This window comes from Globicephala melas, chromosome 2 (assembly GCF_963455315.2).
Source record: "Globicephala melas chromosome 2, mGloMel1.2, whole genome shotgun sequence".
Taxonomy (NCBI): domain Eukaryota; kingdom Metazoa; phylum Chordata; class Mammalia; order Artiodactyla; family Delphinidae; genus Globicephala; species Globicephala melas.
Genome location: NC_083315.2, coordinates 230784 through 248171, shown reverse-complemented (window position 1 = coordinate 248171; position 17388 = coordinate 230784). Strand labels below are relative to the sequence as shown.

General features: G+C 43.2%; 1 protein-coding gene across 3 annotated transcripts in view; it reads left to right on the top strand.

Moving 5' to 3' along the window:
• MKX (mohawk homeobox) overlaps positions 1–17388 on the top strand; it is a 178555-nt gene that overhangs the window by 76347 nt on the left and 84820 nt on the right. For 2 of the 3 annotated variants that reach the window (XM_060291592.1, XM_060291585.1), the window contains exon 5: positions 10673–10772. The exons of the other annotated variant lie outside the window; for it this stretch is intronic. In XM_060291592.1, coding sequence (XP_060147575.1) covers positions 10673–10764 — 92 coding nt within the window. In that variant the 3' untranslated portion in view covers positions 10765–10772. The remainder of the gene's footprint in view (positions 1–10672; positions 10773–17388) is intronic. 3 annotated transcript variants of the gene reach the window in all.

Genomic DNA, 17388 nt, shown 5'->3' with positions numbered 1-17388 from the left:
TGGATACATATCACTATACATTTGTCCAAACCTATAGAATGTACAACACCAAGAGTGAACCCTAATGTAATCTATGCACCTTGGGTGATAATGATGTAGGTTCATTGTAGGTTCGTCAACTGTAGGTTCATCAGTTGTAACCAATGTACCACTATGGTGGAGGATGTTAAAAATAGGGGAGGCTATGCATGTGTGGGGGGCAGGGAGAATATCGGCAATCTCTGTACCTTCCCCTCAGTTTTGCTGTGAACTTAAAAGTGCTCTGAAAAGATAAAGTCTTAATTTAAATAAATAAATAAATAAGTGAACTAGATATCTAGCTCTCCCCCAAAATACCCCCACTCCTGCAAAAGAAAATCTAGCTGTTGTCTCAAAACTATTTACTAGATAATCCACTAATCTAAATATTTGCTTCTCAACTCTTTATTCAGTCTTTTACCACAGCAGTGAGTATAGAATCCTTCATTACTATTCTTTTTTCTCAGAATTTTCCTGGCTCTTACCTCATCTTAACTTTGTTTTTGTTTTTGTTTTGTTTTGTTTCTTTTGCGTTACGCGGGCCTCTCACTGTTGTGGCCCCTCCCGTTGCAGAGCACAGGCTCCAGACGTGTAGGCTCAGCGGCCATGGCTCATGGGCCCAGCCACTCCACGGCATGTGGGATCTTCCCAAACTGGGGCACGAACCCGTGTCCCCTGCATCGGCAGGCAGACTCTCAACCACTGCGCCACCAGGGAAGCCCCATCTTAACTTTTAAAGATATACATGGTGAATTATTTTATCAGATCCCCCCACCAATTGTGTTGGTATTTGTTGATCGCATGAAAATATAGATGAATTTACACTTTGCAATATTGAATTTTATTGTCCAATTTTCTTCTTTCATTTGTTTTTTTTTAAAATTAATTAATTAATTAATTTTTGGCTGTGTTGGGTCTTCGTTGCTGTGCGCAGGCTTTCTCTAGTTGCGGCGAGAGGGGGCATGGGCCCCTTTCCTTTCTTTCCCTCTCCCCTTGTCCTCCTCCTGCCTTCATTGCGGTGCGTGGGCTTCTCATTGAGGTGGCTTCTCTTGTTGTGGAGCATGGGCTCTAGGCATGAGGGCTCAGTAGTTGTGGCTTGCGGGCTCTAGAGTGCAGGTTCAGTATTTGTGGCACACGGGCTTAGTTGTGGGATCGTCATGTGGGATCGTCCCGGACCAGGGCTTGAACCTGTGTCCCCTGTATTGGCAGGTGGATTCTTAACCATTCTTAACCAGAAGGAAGTCCCTTTTCTTTCATTTGATTCTCAACAACTGTATTTTTCTTCATATGTCTTATTAATTTATTCACTGGTGTTTATTTTTGTGTTGCAGTGTAAATGGGATTTTTCCATTTTTATGTAATCTTAATTATCATTTGTTTGCAGGCAAACTATTGATTTTTAAATATTATTTCTGTTAGCTAGGCACCTTAATTAGAAAATTTCAAATTAGTTTTCCAGATGTTTCACTTTGATTTCCAGGTATACAATCATATTTTTCCAAACAATAAAAGTTTACTGACCCTGATATTTGTACTCTACTTTTCTTAACCTTCTGGCATTGACTAACATTTCCAGAATAATTTTTAATGGTGGGGTGGCAGCCCCCTGGTGTATTTTTTCTTACATGAATGGGATCATTTCTAGTGTTTAAATATTGTATATAATAATATACACTGGGTTGAGATAGTTATTCTTTTTAATATTTTAAGACAATATTCTCTCATTCTTGATTTACTAAAAGATTTTATTATAAATGGATGTTGAATTTTTTCTAAGTATTTTAATTAAATTGTAGCATAGAAAACTTTACAAACCATAGATGTACAATTCAATGAACTTTTACAAAGGGAATATAATTGCATGACCAACACCCAGATCAAGATAAAGAACAGAAAGTATTCCAGAAGCCCCCCTAAAGGTAAATATTTTTATGACTTTTGTCCATTTCTGAAATTTAAACAAATGGAATCACAGAATTACACTGTTGTTTCTGTCTTCTTTTAGTCAATATTGTGTTTGTGAGATTCATCCATCCTGTTGCATATAGCAGCAGTTCACTCTTTTTATTGCTATATACTATTGCACCAATATGTGAATATACCACAAATTATTAATATATCCTACCGATAATAGACATTTGTATTGTTTTCCATTTTGAGGGCCGTGACAAATAATGCTACTATAAGCATTCTTGTACATTTCTTTTGGTAACTTTATATATGTTTTGCTAGGTAGGAGTGAACTTGTTGAGTTATGTTCAGTTTTAGTGGATATTATCAAACAGTTTTCTATAGTAGCAACACCAGTCTGCATCTCTACAAGCAGGACATCAGAGACCTAGTTGCTCTACAAAGTTTTTGAAGCAAATTGTTTTAAGTATTTTAGCCATTAGGGTAGAGTTGCAGAGGCATCTCATTGTGGTTTGAAGTTGTGTTTTTAATATGAAAATAAAATAATATTAAATATATCAATATTATATGACACTAATATTTAATTTGTGTTTCAATATGTATTGACTATTTGGATATTGCGGAGTGCCTGTTCAAGTTTTTTGCCCATGTTTAAATTGGAATGTCTGTTTTTTCTTAGCGATTTTCAAGTGTTCTTTAACACGTTCCGGATGTGAATACTTTATCAGATATGTAAGTGTGTGTAGCAAATATCTTTCAGGAAAAAAAATGTTGTATGATGCTACAACTGAATCTCCTTGAGCATATCTGTTTGTTTATCTTCAATCTGTAGTAGTTCTCATCCAACAGTTGCTTCAGTAGAAACTGCCTGCTCTGGATATTATTTTTATTATTCCTCAATCTGGCTGCTCAATCACCAATTTTTCATTGCATGCTCAACACTTTCTTCAATTAGAAGCCCAGGTCCATCTTAAGCAGTGGAAAGCTTATGATAGGGGGTGGGGCAGACATTTTCAGCCCTTGGGATCAGGAGGTCGCCCAGTGGCAAACTGTCATCCCCTGCTAAGTCGCCCAGAGGCATCCCTTCTGCTCACCAGGCTGCATAATTCTGCAAAAAGTAGGAAGAACCCAGCCAATTGCTCAGGAATCTCACAGCACTTCGAGGGTCAGGACCTCACCCCGTCTAGTTGTCTTCTTCTCGGAGATCTCTGTATGTTCACCAGCCAGGCTTTCTCCATGAGCTAGAGCTTGCCGCTCACCTTGGGGTTCTCCTCTCCAACACTTCAGGTTCTACTCTGGACAGAGGAAACAAAGAAACGACCCCCTCCCTCCCTTCCTCCCTTCCTCTCCCTCCCTCTTTCCTTTCTTTCCCTCTCCCCTTGTCCTCCTCCTGCCTCTCCCCCTCTCCCCTCCAAGGGCCAAGTCCTTGCTCAACCCCATGGCCTCTGACTGGGAACTCAAGCTTAGCCTCCGTGGGGAGCTCATCTGAAGCTGGCAGCAGGAAGCACACTTGGGCTGCCATTTTCCGAATCCCTATTCCTTGAGCTGCACACGTTAAGTACTCTCTGTTGGATCCTCAGTATGAAAAATAAAGCAACTTCCTCTCGTTCGCACGCGCCATTTAAACAGTTTTCTTAAGTTTACGTTGTCAGTATCTATGCTACTTATTCTCTGAAACCGTAACTCCCACAGTTACCGAAATAGGTTGAATGCTGACTGTGAGTCCTTTCATATACTACTTCCTCTTCCTGAGTTCTCTGCTTTGATTTATCTTTTGGTTGGATGGATTTGGTCATTTATTTTCATTCAAAAATGAGCTCATGGGGGCTTCCCTGGTGGCGCAGCGGTTGAGAGTCCGCCTGCCGATGCAGGGGACACGGGTTCGTGACCCGGTCCGGGAAGATCCCACATGCCATGGAGCAGCTGGGCCCGTGAGCCATGGCCGCTGAGCCTGCGCGTCCGGAGCCTGTGCTCCGCAACGGGAGAGGCCACAACACTGAGAGGCCCGCGTACCGCCAAAAAAAAAAAAAAAAAAAAAATGAGCTCATGAATGCTGTATTCCCTCAGGTTGAAGCTGTCTTCTGTTCCCTTACACATTCATGATAACCTAGATAAGAATGCAAGTCTGGAGTCTTACTCTTGCCCTTGGAAATCTTGTTATTTCTCCACTACTAAGTGACAAATTGGATATTATCGTGAGGAACTCTGATCCCAGACTCATTTCCCCTGATACATTACTTGTAGGTTTTTTTTTTTTTTTTGGCCTGAATGCCCGTACACGTCTTTGTTCACACCTAAAGTTGAGTGACTTAATGAGAATGTATTCAATATCTGAAGTATTCTAGAGCATTCTCTGTCTTTTAAATCTCCAAACTGAAATCAAACTTATTTCAGGAAAAAAATCTTAAATCTGAATTATTTCTTTTTTTACTTTTTTAAAAATAGGGAAAAAAGATTCCGTATACTCCCCATAGTTGTCTTTATTTTTATTAATTAATTAATTTATTTATGGCAACACAGCTTGGCTTGTGGCATCTTAGTTCTCCAACCAGGGATTGAACCCAGGCCCTCAGCTGTGAAAGCGCAGAATCCTAACCACTGGACAGCCAGGGACTCCCCCTGAATTATTTCTTAAGTTACCTTTTTCTGTTATCGTCTTCAAAATTACCATTTTGCCTCATACATTTATTCAAATATATGTACCATGCTATTCCAGGTACTTTCCTAGGTGTTGAGTATCGGTAATGTATACTAACAGAGTATAGCAGAATTATAGTTAAATCCCCTGTGTCCATCTTTCATACCTGTTTTTAGCAGTGTCAAATTATCCTTTGGTTGTCTTCACATCTCTGTATTGTTTTTTTTTTAAAATTATCTTCTATTTTCTTTCCTGCTCTCAGAGACTCACTTTTCATGTCCTTATTATTCTCTCCTCTGTGACAGTTATATCATTCATATCTTTTTTTCACTGGTATGGATCTCATTTATTTAAAACAGTATTTCTCACCTTTCTCAAATGAAGACTGCAAAAAATAAAAGCAGTGCTTTATTGAGCTGTCGTTAACCTGGGAGCAGTGCTGCTGCGTGTTCATTTATATCTTTTTGAACTTACTTTTCAGGACGTATTTCCTTTTTAGCTCCTTTGAGTATGTAAAGTAATATTTGTCACACATGTTCTACTTTTCCTGGAAAATTATTTTCATGCAGGTTCTTCATTTGCTTTTTGCTCGTTATGTTTGCTTTTTTCCTTTTGGGGAATAACATTCAGGTCCCACTTTTTGTCTTTTATACTTATTACTACTCTTTGCCCGTTACTGAAATGGGTCTAGTGCTGACTATGAGCCCTTTCGTACACTACTTCCCCCTTCCTGAGTTCTCTGCTTTGATTTACTCGTTGTTCAGGAAGAGCTGTTGGGACGGGGCAGACACAGGGTCCCTGGCAGCTGCAGTCCACGTATGTGTTCAGAGCAACACCCTCCTCCTGTTTTTACCGAATCTGCTCCATGTCTGTAGAGAGGGCATAACTCCTCTACCCGGGAGGGGCAGGAATTGAAGACGCTTATAGTGAAATATTACTCACAGATTACTTCTTTGTTCAAATGACCCAGGTCAGCAATTGCAAACTGGCTCATTGTTTTCTCTCTTTTTACAGGCCTGTCTCACTTCTAGTCCATTACTTGAGAGGAGAAAGTAAGTCTTGCAGTTAGGAAACTAAATGCCCCTTGGGATTTACCCCTTTTCCTGTGGCCTGCTTAAGACTCAAGCCCTTGTCTTCCTAAGTAAGGGATTATTCATTGGCTGTTTTAGCATTTTGTTTCACTTACTTGTAGAGCAACCCACAGCCCGCTTGAGAGGTAGAGAGGCATGCATCAACTCTTACATTACCCCTCAGTGTGGTCCAAGTGTCACTGCACACAACACGTAGTCTTCATCTTCCGTGGCTGGGTCCAAGCCACGTTTCATCAAAGGTGAAACTTTGCCCTCTGCTCTTCTTGTTGGTACTTGTGGGCGCCCTGGCAGAGGAGTCAAATAAACATAACTTTGTACTGTCGTCTTCTACCAGAAGCCTCAGGGGAAATTGCATTCTCATTGTTTTTCTTTATTGTAGTCTTCAAAATTCCTGTTCTGATATTTCAGTTTCACTTTTTTGGTAAAGTGTTTTTGTACCTTCGCTAGATTTGTAGCACTCTCCAACACTACCCACACCCCACTCTCCGCTTTCTGCCTGACAGTATCATGCTACCTGCAATGATTTCTTGCTTTAAGCAGCCCCGGTCTTGCCTTGCCTAGTGTGTCACGAGGCCCCCTGGGGTCAATATGAACGGGGTGGCTATGAAGAGGTGACAAGCTCTACTTCCTGTCCACTTTCTCACGGCAGTTAAGCTTACACGTGTGCCATAAGATCTCTGTAGCCAACAAGCCCAGCCATTGTCACTATAGTCTTAGCTGCCTGCTTTTGGACACCTTAACTCCCCAAAGGACTGTCAATTTAACCATGGCTACCTAACAACTGCCAAGCGTCGCTTTATGAGCTGCTGTTGAGAGTTCAGCTATTTCAGGCTGATTTTTAAAAATTTTTATTGGCACCTCATGGCATTTGCTTGATTTACTGTGCTGCAAATAACCACAAATTAGGAACATTTCTTTACTTTAAGGTGTAGGCAAAGATTAAAATGGATACTGAATCATCTTTTCTCCATATTATTGACTCCTTACTGGGTCACTCTTCCAAGTTTGCCCAACTGGAAAAGGTCAAATGTGGTCAATTCTTGACGGAGACCTCTGTGGGTTCCCTAAGCCAGCAACTCTTTTCTTCCCCAGCCTGAGCTCCAAGCAGCTGTTTCTCCACCAGCCCCCGTGTCTTTTCTTAAGGCAAAGGCTTTGATGACACGCGTGGCTTCACACGTCTCATCGAGGACCCTGTGTTTTTTGCAAAGGTATCCAAAGTGGGAAAAATTCAATGGTTAAAAAAGAGACATTGAACATTATTTAGCCATAAAAAGGAGTGAAATTCTGACACATGCTACAACACGGATGAACTTTGAAGACACTGAGTAACGTAAGCCAAACACTGATGGACAAATATTGTTTGCTTGCCCTTAAGGGACCTGGAATAAGTGAATTCGTGGGGACAGAAAGCACATGATAGGTTAACCAGGGGCTGGGGGAAGGGCAATGGGGATTTACTGCTTAATGGTTACGGGGTTTCTTTTTGGGGTGGTGATGGTTGTACAACATTGTGAACGCAATTAATGTCAACTGTGCATTTTAAAATGGTTTACATGACATTTTAAAAAGACATACACTTCTTTAAAATGAGACGTGAGGACGTCATTTCAGGACTTCCACCTCCTCCACACTCACCCTCTGCGGGGAGCGGGAGGGTTCTGCCCTTCTCTTCACTCAGAGCTGAAGCCCCGGGGCCTCTGTCTTGGTGGCTCTCTCTCCATCGCCCTCCGCCCTTTCTCCCGTCCTGGCTCTCCCTCCCGGAGAGGCCCCACCTGACTCCTCTCTCCCACCCTCCCCCTCTCTGAAGACTCTCTGCTCACTTCTGAGGCTGAGTGACCCTCCCTGCTGGAGTCCTCCGCGTGGGAAGGCGGGTGTGACAATTCCAACCAAGGCCAGCCAAGATCTGACAAAACGCACTCACCCAATTCTGTACCGGAGCGAGGACCTTTGGGCAGAGGCCATCACGGCTCCTGTCCCTCTGAGCCACGTGAGCGGCGCGAGAGACGGAAAGGCACCCAGAGCAGCCGCCTCCTGAGTGTGGCCACGAAGAGCCACAGCCTCGGCCCTGCCGGCCCCCTGGGGACCAGGCCAAATCACTGGAGCCGGTGTTCCAAATCACCGAGTGGGCTGGTGACCAGTTTGACTTGTGCCCCAGCCCTAAATCCTTCAAGCCAGGGGCGCTAGTTTGCTGCGGTTTCACTGCCAGAAGCAGGGGCAGGTCCAGGCCCGTGGAAGGGCAGGGCCTCAGGAGCAGCTGCGGGGCACGGGTCAGCCAAGACAAACAGTGCTCAGAGAAGAAGGACCTCTCCTCTTTCCAAACCACGATAGAGGCAGCGGCAGATGCTCCTGCAGAAGCCCAGGCCAGGGGTCAACTCTGCCGGAGGAGGAAAGACAGGAAGCCATCTCAAAGCCGCAGTGACAAGGACAGAGGTAGGTAGGGTGGGAGACCTGCGCAGAAGCCCAGGCACAACCGGAATCAGGGGGAAATCCTCAGTAATTCAAGAAAGTAGTCACCGAGTGAACTGATGCTTAGTGAATTTGCTTTTGGGTAACTGGAGTGTCTAGCCCAGCAATTCTCAGTTAGAACCAACGCTGGTTCTTATAAAGTTGATTTTCAGATTTCTCAAAAAACAGAATTTGTCACATAACCACAGCAGGAGAGAAATAATATGCCAAAATATTTATTAAATATTAAAGTTCTTTTACTTAGTGATGACCAATAGTCCCAGGGAACACAGGAAGTAGAGTTTTATTGCATACATCTGCTTACATTTGTTAAGAGTCCTCAGAGGAACTTTCGCATGAGCAGGTGAAGGTGGCAAGAAGCGGCCGAGCTTCTGAGGCAGTGTGGCCGCCGGAGCCGCAAACGTACAGGAGCATCAAGGGGGCTGTGTGTCAGCCTAAGAAAAACACCGTTAGGAAGGAGACCTGCTGCTGAAAGCTCCACCGTCATATATCACGCACGCCAAAGCCAAATACACTGGAAGGGTGTGTTTATCCAGTGTCTGGAATTTTCCAGACTTTTGCCATTGGCCAACGGAGAAACAGCCTCAGCTTCGAGCTGGCTCATTAAGACCTTTCAGAAAGGAGCCAGTGGGTTTTAGCATCTCACCCCAGAGGGAAGGCTCCTGATCACATTAAACCAGAGCGGAGCTGACGGCTTCCTGCACTGCCCTCTCAGTTCAGAGCGCAACAGCACTGAAGAACCTGGGATTACATTCCACTTGCTTTTCTGCCATTGTCGTGCCCCCAAGTAGCCTACACAGCAGGCTGTTTCTCTAACTGGACGCCACTCTTCTCTTTCGCGTTCTCACTTTTCTTTAATTGTCTGCCCATCCTCCTTTTCCTCCTTTTTCCTTGGCATGTTTGTCTCGGAGTTGAAGTCAGTGCTCTGGTGGTAAAAGCAAACATAACACACACACTATGCAAAACCCCAGCAGCTCAAGTGTGAAAACTTCTTTCTGGAAACTCTGCCTTACTGTATCTGGATATCTTGTAGAATGAAAATGACAGGATCGTGTTGTGTTTTAATATGGTTTTACTGTTGAATCTACAGGGCTTAGATTGCACCCCCGTTGCTAGGTGGAGTCTCACTGGAAAGATGGAGCGATTCCTGGGCCAACTTCTTTGGGAAAGAAGCTTGAGCCTCAGAAAGGAAACTGGGACTAAGAGCGCGGACCCAGTTAGGTGTAGAAGAGGGTTCAGCTTTTCTTGGTCTGGTATCACAGGGTCTAATATCTAGGGGACCGCTCCTAAATGGTAGCTGCTAAACATAGCATTTTCAGACTGACACCTAGAAAAGAAAGTCTCAGAACAAGGCTGGATGTGATGCTCTGGTATCCCTCACGTGGCTGTGGCCTTTGGGTCGCAAGCTCTACTTTGCAAAGCAAACAGACTGCCACTGCTTTCAGTATTTTCTACATTTATTCCCTTTGGTTACCCCCAACCGTGATTAGAGAACTTTTCTCAGGGAGTCAAGGAAAAAATCTGTTTGCCAACGCTTAGGTCTGAATATCTTAAGGATTCCGTGAGTCCCTGAGGCTGCATGACCCTACAGAGGAAGGTCTATGGCAGGGGCAGACTTGGGGTTTCTCCCCAAAATGAGAGTCCCCTTCTGACAGTAACTTGATTCATTATGGAAGTTAGTGTTTCTTTTGCCTTCTCCTGTCCAATTCACTTAATGATCTCCTTCTTCTTCCTTCTCCAGATACTTCCAGCCAGTTACTAATTTTTGCTCAATAGAGTAAACTCTGCCCCACAGAATCTGCAATTAGGGTATGTTGCCACTAGGTGGTGGAGTACTGCAACTTTTCCTGGAAACCAGTAGTTTTAAAACCCTGGTCCTGACCAGCTATGTCAAAAATGAACTGAGATCATTTAAAAAAAAAAAAAAAAAAAAATACAGATTCTCAGGCCCTGTCCCAGACCTACTCAATAAAATCTCTGAGAACAGGATTCATGAATTTGTGTTTGTTTGTTTAACTGTTCTCAGGTGAATCTGATTCACAATTGGTTTTTAGAATTCCTGGCACAAACTATGACACACTTTCACATTTTGCTTAGAATCCAACTTCAAAAACAAAAAAATTTAACCAAGGTCCCTCCCCTTTATAATAAATTTTCCATCTTGCATTTACCAAAATATAAAACTTTTCACTGAATTTACAAAGATGGCCTCTAAAACTACTTTCTCAGAATATTTGTTCCTTCTTTTCTCTTGTTTTGAGAAATATCTTAAGCTTGTCTTCCATATTACCAACTTGATGTCATTCCGGGAGAGGAGTTCGGATCTTTCATTTAACCTTGTATTTCATAGCATTCTTCCTTACCCCGTTTAGCTTTTTCAGGAAATCTTAGCTTGAGGACCGATTTCAGTCCTATTTCACAGGGTCCACATTTTCTTAAATTTTATTGGGAGTCTTGACTTCCTTTTTCTGCAATAAAGCTTTCATAAAGTTAAGTTCCCTCTGCCTTTGGACTGCTGTGTTTTTCTTATCAGAGAGTTTCTTCCTAGGCCCGTATGAATGCGAGTTCAGTCAGGAGAACATAAGCATTCTGGACGTTTCGGACAGGGAAGCTACCGACGGAGCCTCGGCCCGGTGGTGACGGAGGAGGTGAGCGGTCACACAGGGAGGCTGCGAGGGCACCGGGACGGAGAGGCGGGAGCGGCGGGGCGGGTGGAGGCCGGAGCCCGGCCGTCCGGGGAAGCTGGGGCCTCGGCCGCCGGACTCCGGAGGGCGGGGCGACGCCGGGGGACGTGGGGTGAGGGCGGGAGCGGCGTCCAGCGAGCGGGGGGCCCTCCGGGCCTGCGGTGCTTCCCCCGCTCCCACCCTCCGGCCTCTCCGCGGCACCTGCCGAGACCCAGCAGCGCCGGAGGCGGAGCTGGCGGCGGCGCGGGTCTGCGAGCGCCGCCTGCCCGTTCTTGGCCGCCCTGGTTTCCGTTCTCCTCTTTGGTGGACGGCGAGGGGCTGGCAGCTGTGTGCCATCCTGCCCAGGGCCGGGGCCAGAGGACTCGGGACGGGGGGCCCCTTCTGCGTGTGGCCAGCGCCCCTTGCCCGGGGGCCCAGAGGACAGTCGTGGACTTTGAGAGCCTCTCCGCTGGCTTCCTGCGAGGCCGCCGCCACCGGGGACGCCGGGCGGCTCGGCGGACACGGTTCCCGCCCCGCTAGGAAGATGGGCGCGTAAGGAGGATAGAGGCGGGCGGCGTGGCCAGGCTGCTGCTGGACACGGAGGCCCAGGGGACGGCCGGCCTGTAAGGTGGAGGCCTGAGATCCGGAGAGAACCAGGGGCAGCCTCGGGTCTGCATGGCGGCGGAGGAGCAGCAACGCGGGTGTTCCGAGAGGCCTGAGAGCTGGGGCACCACGGCGTTCAGACGGTGCGCGAGGGAAACGGGCCTCCAGCGGGCGCAGGCCAGCCTCACAGGAGTGGTGGAGCACGACACCCTCGGGCTACAGTAAATACAGTAGTTGAGAGACCCGAGACCAGTTGGAAGGTCAAGGCATCCTATGCTGGGCGGGGCAAGAGGGGATGGAGAGAAATGGATGTTTCAGGAGAAACTGCAGCACCCTCTGGTTGACTGGGTGTGATGTCAGGGAGAGAAGCCGAGAGGGCGATCCTGAGGGCCTTGTGGCTTGGGTGACAGGAAGAATTAAAGGCGGACGGAGCTAGCGAACAGTGAATGCAAACCAGGCCAGTGGGATTACGAGGGAAGGTCTGATTACTTCCCCCCTCCCCCGCCCCCTTTTTTTTTTTTTAACTTAATGAGTTTGAGGCGCTTGTGGAAAATCTGCTTGAGCTGTGTGTTTCTGGAGTGCAGACATTACATACAAATTGTAAGAATGCTTGTGGATCTAGATAATTTTGAAGTTCCAACTAACAATATTTCATTACTCTATAGACCGCAGTGTGTGGTGCAAGGGGCAGATAATACTGAAGATGCTCTGTCTCTGCTTGGAAATGATTCCAGATCATGACAGTGACAGTTTTCATGAGAGCATGCCTTGTGGTGACCTGTTCAAAGTTCTACAGGTCAACAGATCCACCTAGACTCAGATCGATTAGAAACACACTGAAAGGGCAGCCGAAGCATCGGCCCACACGCACAGAAGTCCCTCGTGGAACTGGCTGGTTCTCAGGAAGCTCTGGCTCCCAATGACCAAGTAGGACACACAAGTCTCTCTCTCTGAGCAAACATGGCCAAGTCAGGAGCTGCAAAATTTGGTCTCTATCAAAAAAGTCCCCGGACAGCCTGAAACTCATTTCGAACCGTTTCAGGGAGGACCCTTTCGAGGAACACGACTGGCCTCGCACAGCACATTTAAAATAACAACCTTCCATGAAGCTGTGAACACGAGGGAAAACATTTCTCCCAAATGTTTGTAACCAACTTCCAACAGAGCATTGCCTTATGCAGCTGCCCTGGCTGAAACACTGCTTTCGTTCCATGAGGAGCTATGGGACCTCCTGCAGACAGAGGCAGGCTCCCAGGGCACGGCCCTTTGCAGCTTTTTTAGGAGCAAGATGGAGTGAGAATTCTCCACGTCATTTGTAATATTCTTTGGCTCTGTTTCATTAAAACATGTACTAGAATGAAAATAATGGTAAGATGAATATGGGTTTACTATTGAAATGCCATTCTTCCTTTAAAAAATTAATTATGAGCACTTACTAGATGCCAGGCACTGTTATGGGTGCTGGTGATAAGAAGTTAACTGTAAGGTGTGTCTGTTCTCAGGAAGGTCACATTCTGATATGGAGAGAAAGAGAGTTAGCAAGAAACTACACGTGAACAAGAGAATGTCAGCTTGTGCTGGGTTGTATGAAGACCTGCGTCGAGGGGTACGGAAGAAAGTGAGGGGCTGGGGCGTGTGTGCAATTGAAAGAGCAGTCAGCATTTCACTGAGGGGAGTATTTCATGATGTGAAAATTATATAAAGTTCAAAATTTAGCATCCATAAAGTTTCTGTGGAACTTGGCCACGTTTATGTGTTGTCTATGGCTAATTTGTGCTTATAACAGCAAAGTTGAGTCGTTGCAATAGAGATAGTATGGCCTGTAGAGCCAATTTCACTTTACTTTTCTTTTTTTATATTTTTACCTTTACTGTGTTGTTCTTTACAGAAATAGTTTTCTGATCTGGTCTAGATTTAAGAAAACAAGAAGGCAATGTTAAGAATGCAGATATTTAAATGTTAAAATCAAGAGTGTTGTGTCTTTTAGTGTTATGTTATGAATAGCACAAAAATTGGGAAAGATATTCTCCCAGTATTCAAAAACTATTGTCCAATTCAACAAATAAATCTCTCACATCTTTACCAAACAAGTAAAGATCTGGCATACTTCTATGTTGCTTCACTTTTTTCTTAATCAAGATAAACAAAATTATCAACTGACTTTCATGATGTGAGTGATTTCTTTGCTGAATCAGACAGTAATCAAGCATTATTCGTAGCCTGATTTTATTGACACTATTGCTAGAAATAGTATAAAAACAGAGAGTGGAGGACTGACGTCAGGGAGGATGGTAGAGTAGGAATCTCCAGAAATCCACTTCTCCACCCCACGACAATTGTCCTCTCCGAATCTGTCTGATGTAACTATTTTGGAACTCTTGAGTCCATTTAAAAGCTTTCAGCTTCCAGGGGAGGCTTGGCCTGTAAACTGAGGTTAATTTCAGTCAATGTCAGCTCTCAGTAGGGTGATGGCTACCAAGGTCCCAGCCCCCAGCCCCATAGCAGGCAGCCATGCCAACATTCCGGAAGTAGCTCCTGGGAACCAGAGTAGCCAAGAAGGACCTTGTCCCTCAGATATTGGGGGCCTGTGTTCTGATCTCTGATTGCTGTTTCTGATCATAAAGTTGCAGACCCAGAAGTGGGCGACCACTGTTGCAAGACACATCCATTGACAGCAGTGTCTTCCAATGGATTTAAAGAAACAGAGCCTATTTCTCTCCCCTTCATTTTCTCCTTTTTCCCTTTTGGGAGCCTGACATTTAAGGATTAGGACATTTAAAAGCAACCACATGTGTGGGGCAATTTATAAAGTCACTACACATGCCCAAGGGAAAGACACAGGCTCAGAAAAAAATCTGAGGAGGTCTTAAGTTTATGCCTCAGGCTATTCCCAGGCAGAGATACCCTATGAGAATGTTTTTAAACAAACCCTGGGCAAGGAGGAGAATCTTATTTCCAGAGTTACCACATTATAAAATTCAAATGTTCAGTTTTAAATAAAAAATTATAATACACTCAAGGAAACAGGAAAATATGGCCCATTCAAGGGGGAAAAAAAAAAAAGAAAATACCTATGAGGAAGATCAGATGGCCAACTTACCAGAAGAAGACTTTAAAACACTGTCTTAAAGATTCTCAAAGAGCTATAAACTAAGATATAGATAAATTCAAGAAACTGATGTATGAACAAAATGTAAATATCAAAGACATAGAAAACAAAAAACAAAACAAGAAGGATTTTGGAGCTGAAAATTGCAATAACTGAAATGAAAAATTCACTAGAGAGATTCAAAAGCGGATTTGAACAGGCAGTAGAAAGATAAGTGAATTTAAAGAAAAAAACCCCAAAATATCAAGTCTGAGAAACACAAAGAAAAGAGACTGAAGAAAAGTGAACAGAGCCCAAGGGACCTGCAGGATGTATCAAGCAGACTGACACATGCACTGTGGGAGTCTCACAAGGAGAAGAGAGAGAGAGGGGCAGAGAGATTATTTGAAGAAGTAGTGGCCAAAAACTTCCTGAATATGATGCAAGATATGAATCTACAAACCCAAGAAGCTCGAAGCTGGATGAATTGCAGGTATGATAAACTTAAAAGAGACCCCCAGAGAGACACATTATAATCAAACTGTGAAAAGAGGAAGAGATAATCTTGAAGATTCAAGAGAGAAGTGACTTGTCACATGCAAGGCATCCTCATAGATTTAAAAAGATAAATATTATACAGAGTTTCTTCTCCAGCCATAATTAGATGAAATTAGAAATCACTAACAAAAGGAAAAGTGGAAAATTCACAAATTTGTGGAAATTAAATAACACACTCTTAAATAACTAATGAGCCAAAGATGAAATAACCAGGGAAATTAGAAAATATTTAGAGATGAATGAAAACAAAATCACAACATATCAAAACTTACTGGATATAGCAAAAGCAGGGCTAAGAAGGAAATATATAGCTGTAAAAACTTACATTTAAAAAGAAGATTCCAAATCAACAACCTGATTTTATACCTTAAGCAACTAGAAAAGAACAAACTAAACCCAAAGCCAATGGAAGGAAGGAAATAATCAAGGTTAGAACAGAGATAAAATAGAGACTAGAAAAAAATAGAAAAAATTAACAAAACCAAATGTCTTTTTCATTGAAAAGATCAACAAAATTGATATAACTTTAACTAGAGGACTAATTACACAAAGAGATTAGGCTAAAAATACTAAAATCAGAAATTAAAGTGAGGATAATACTACTGATTCTACAGAAATAAAAAGAATTATAAGAAAGTACTATGAACAATTTTATGCCAACAAATTGGATAACCTAGATGAAATGGACAAATTCTTACAAACACAGAACCTAACAATACTAATTCAGGACAAATAGAATATCTGCATAGACCTATAACATATAAGTATGGAAACAGAATCAGTAATCAAAACTTCCCAACATAGAAAAGCCCTGAACCAGATGCTTCACTAATGAATTATACCAAACATTATAAAAAAAAAAAAAAGAAAGAAAGAACAACAATCCTTCTCAAATGCTTCCCAAACACTGAAGAGGCAGAAACACTTCCTAACTCATTCTATGAGGCCAGCATTACTCTGATACCGAACACAGACAAAGACACTACAGACAAAACAAAACAAAACAAAAAACTGCAGACCTATATCCCTGATGAGTACTAATGCAACAATCTTCAAAAATATACTAGCAAACCAAATCCAACAACATATTTAAAAAATTATACACCATGACTAAGTGGGATTTATTCCTGAGACATAAGGGTACTTAAACATACAAAAATATCACACTGGTCAGAATGGCCATCATCAAAAATTCTACAAACAGTAAATGCTGGAGCGGGTTTGGAGAAAAGGGAACCCTCCTACATGGTTGGTGGGAATCTAAATTGGTGCAGCCGCTATGGAAAACAGTATGGAGGTTCCTTAAAAAACTAAAAACAGAGCTACCATATGACCCAGCAATCCCACTCTGGGGCATATATCTGGAGAAAACCATAATTCGAAAGGATGCATGCACCCCAGTGTTCACTGCAGCACTATTTACAATAGCCAAGACATGGAAGCAACCTAAATGTCCATCAACAGAGGAATGGATAAAGAAGATGTGGTACATATATACAATGGAATATTACTCAGCCATAAGAAGGAATGAAATAATGTCATTTGCAATGACATGGGTGGACCTAGAGATTATCATACAGAGTGAAGTAAGTCAGAAAGAGAAAGACAAATATCATATAATATCGCTTATAAGTAGAATCTAGAAAAAATGGTACAGATGAACTTATTTGCAAAGCAGAAATAGAGTCACAGATGTATTAATAGAAAACAAACTTATGGTTACCAAGGGGTAAGGAGGCATGGGATGAATTGGGAGATTGGGATTGACATATATACACTATGTATGAAGCAGAGAGTTAGTGGGAACCTAATGTATAGCACAGGGAACTCTACTCAGTGCTCTGTGGGGACATAAATGGGAAGGAAATCTAAAAAAGAGGGGAGATATAGATACCTAGAGCTGATTCACTTTGTTGTACAGCAGACACTAACACAACATTGTAAAGCAACTCTAATAAAAATTTTTTTAAAAAACATAAATTAATCAGTGTGATACAACACATTAACAGAATGGAGGGAAAAAATCCACGATTATCTCCATTCATGCAGAAAAAAATTGGAAAAGTGCAACCCTTTAATGACAGAAACACTCAGCATACTAGGAATGGAAGGAAGTTACCTCAACACATCAGCTTTTCCTTGGAAGTAAAGCAGAATCAAGTTTCTCTCACCTCCACTGCTACCAGGGTTTGCACCCTGGGTTTGCACCCTGGTGCAAACCTCCACCCTGTCTCATCTACAGAAGCTTCACAGCTGGTCTCCTTGCTTCTTCCCTTGTCTGTTCTCAAAATGGAACCAAAATGATCCTGTTAAAGTTTAAGTCACGTCGTGTCCCCTCTCTTCACAGATTCC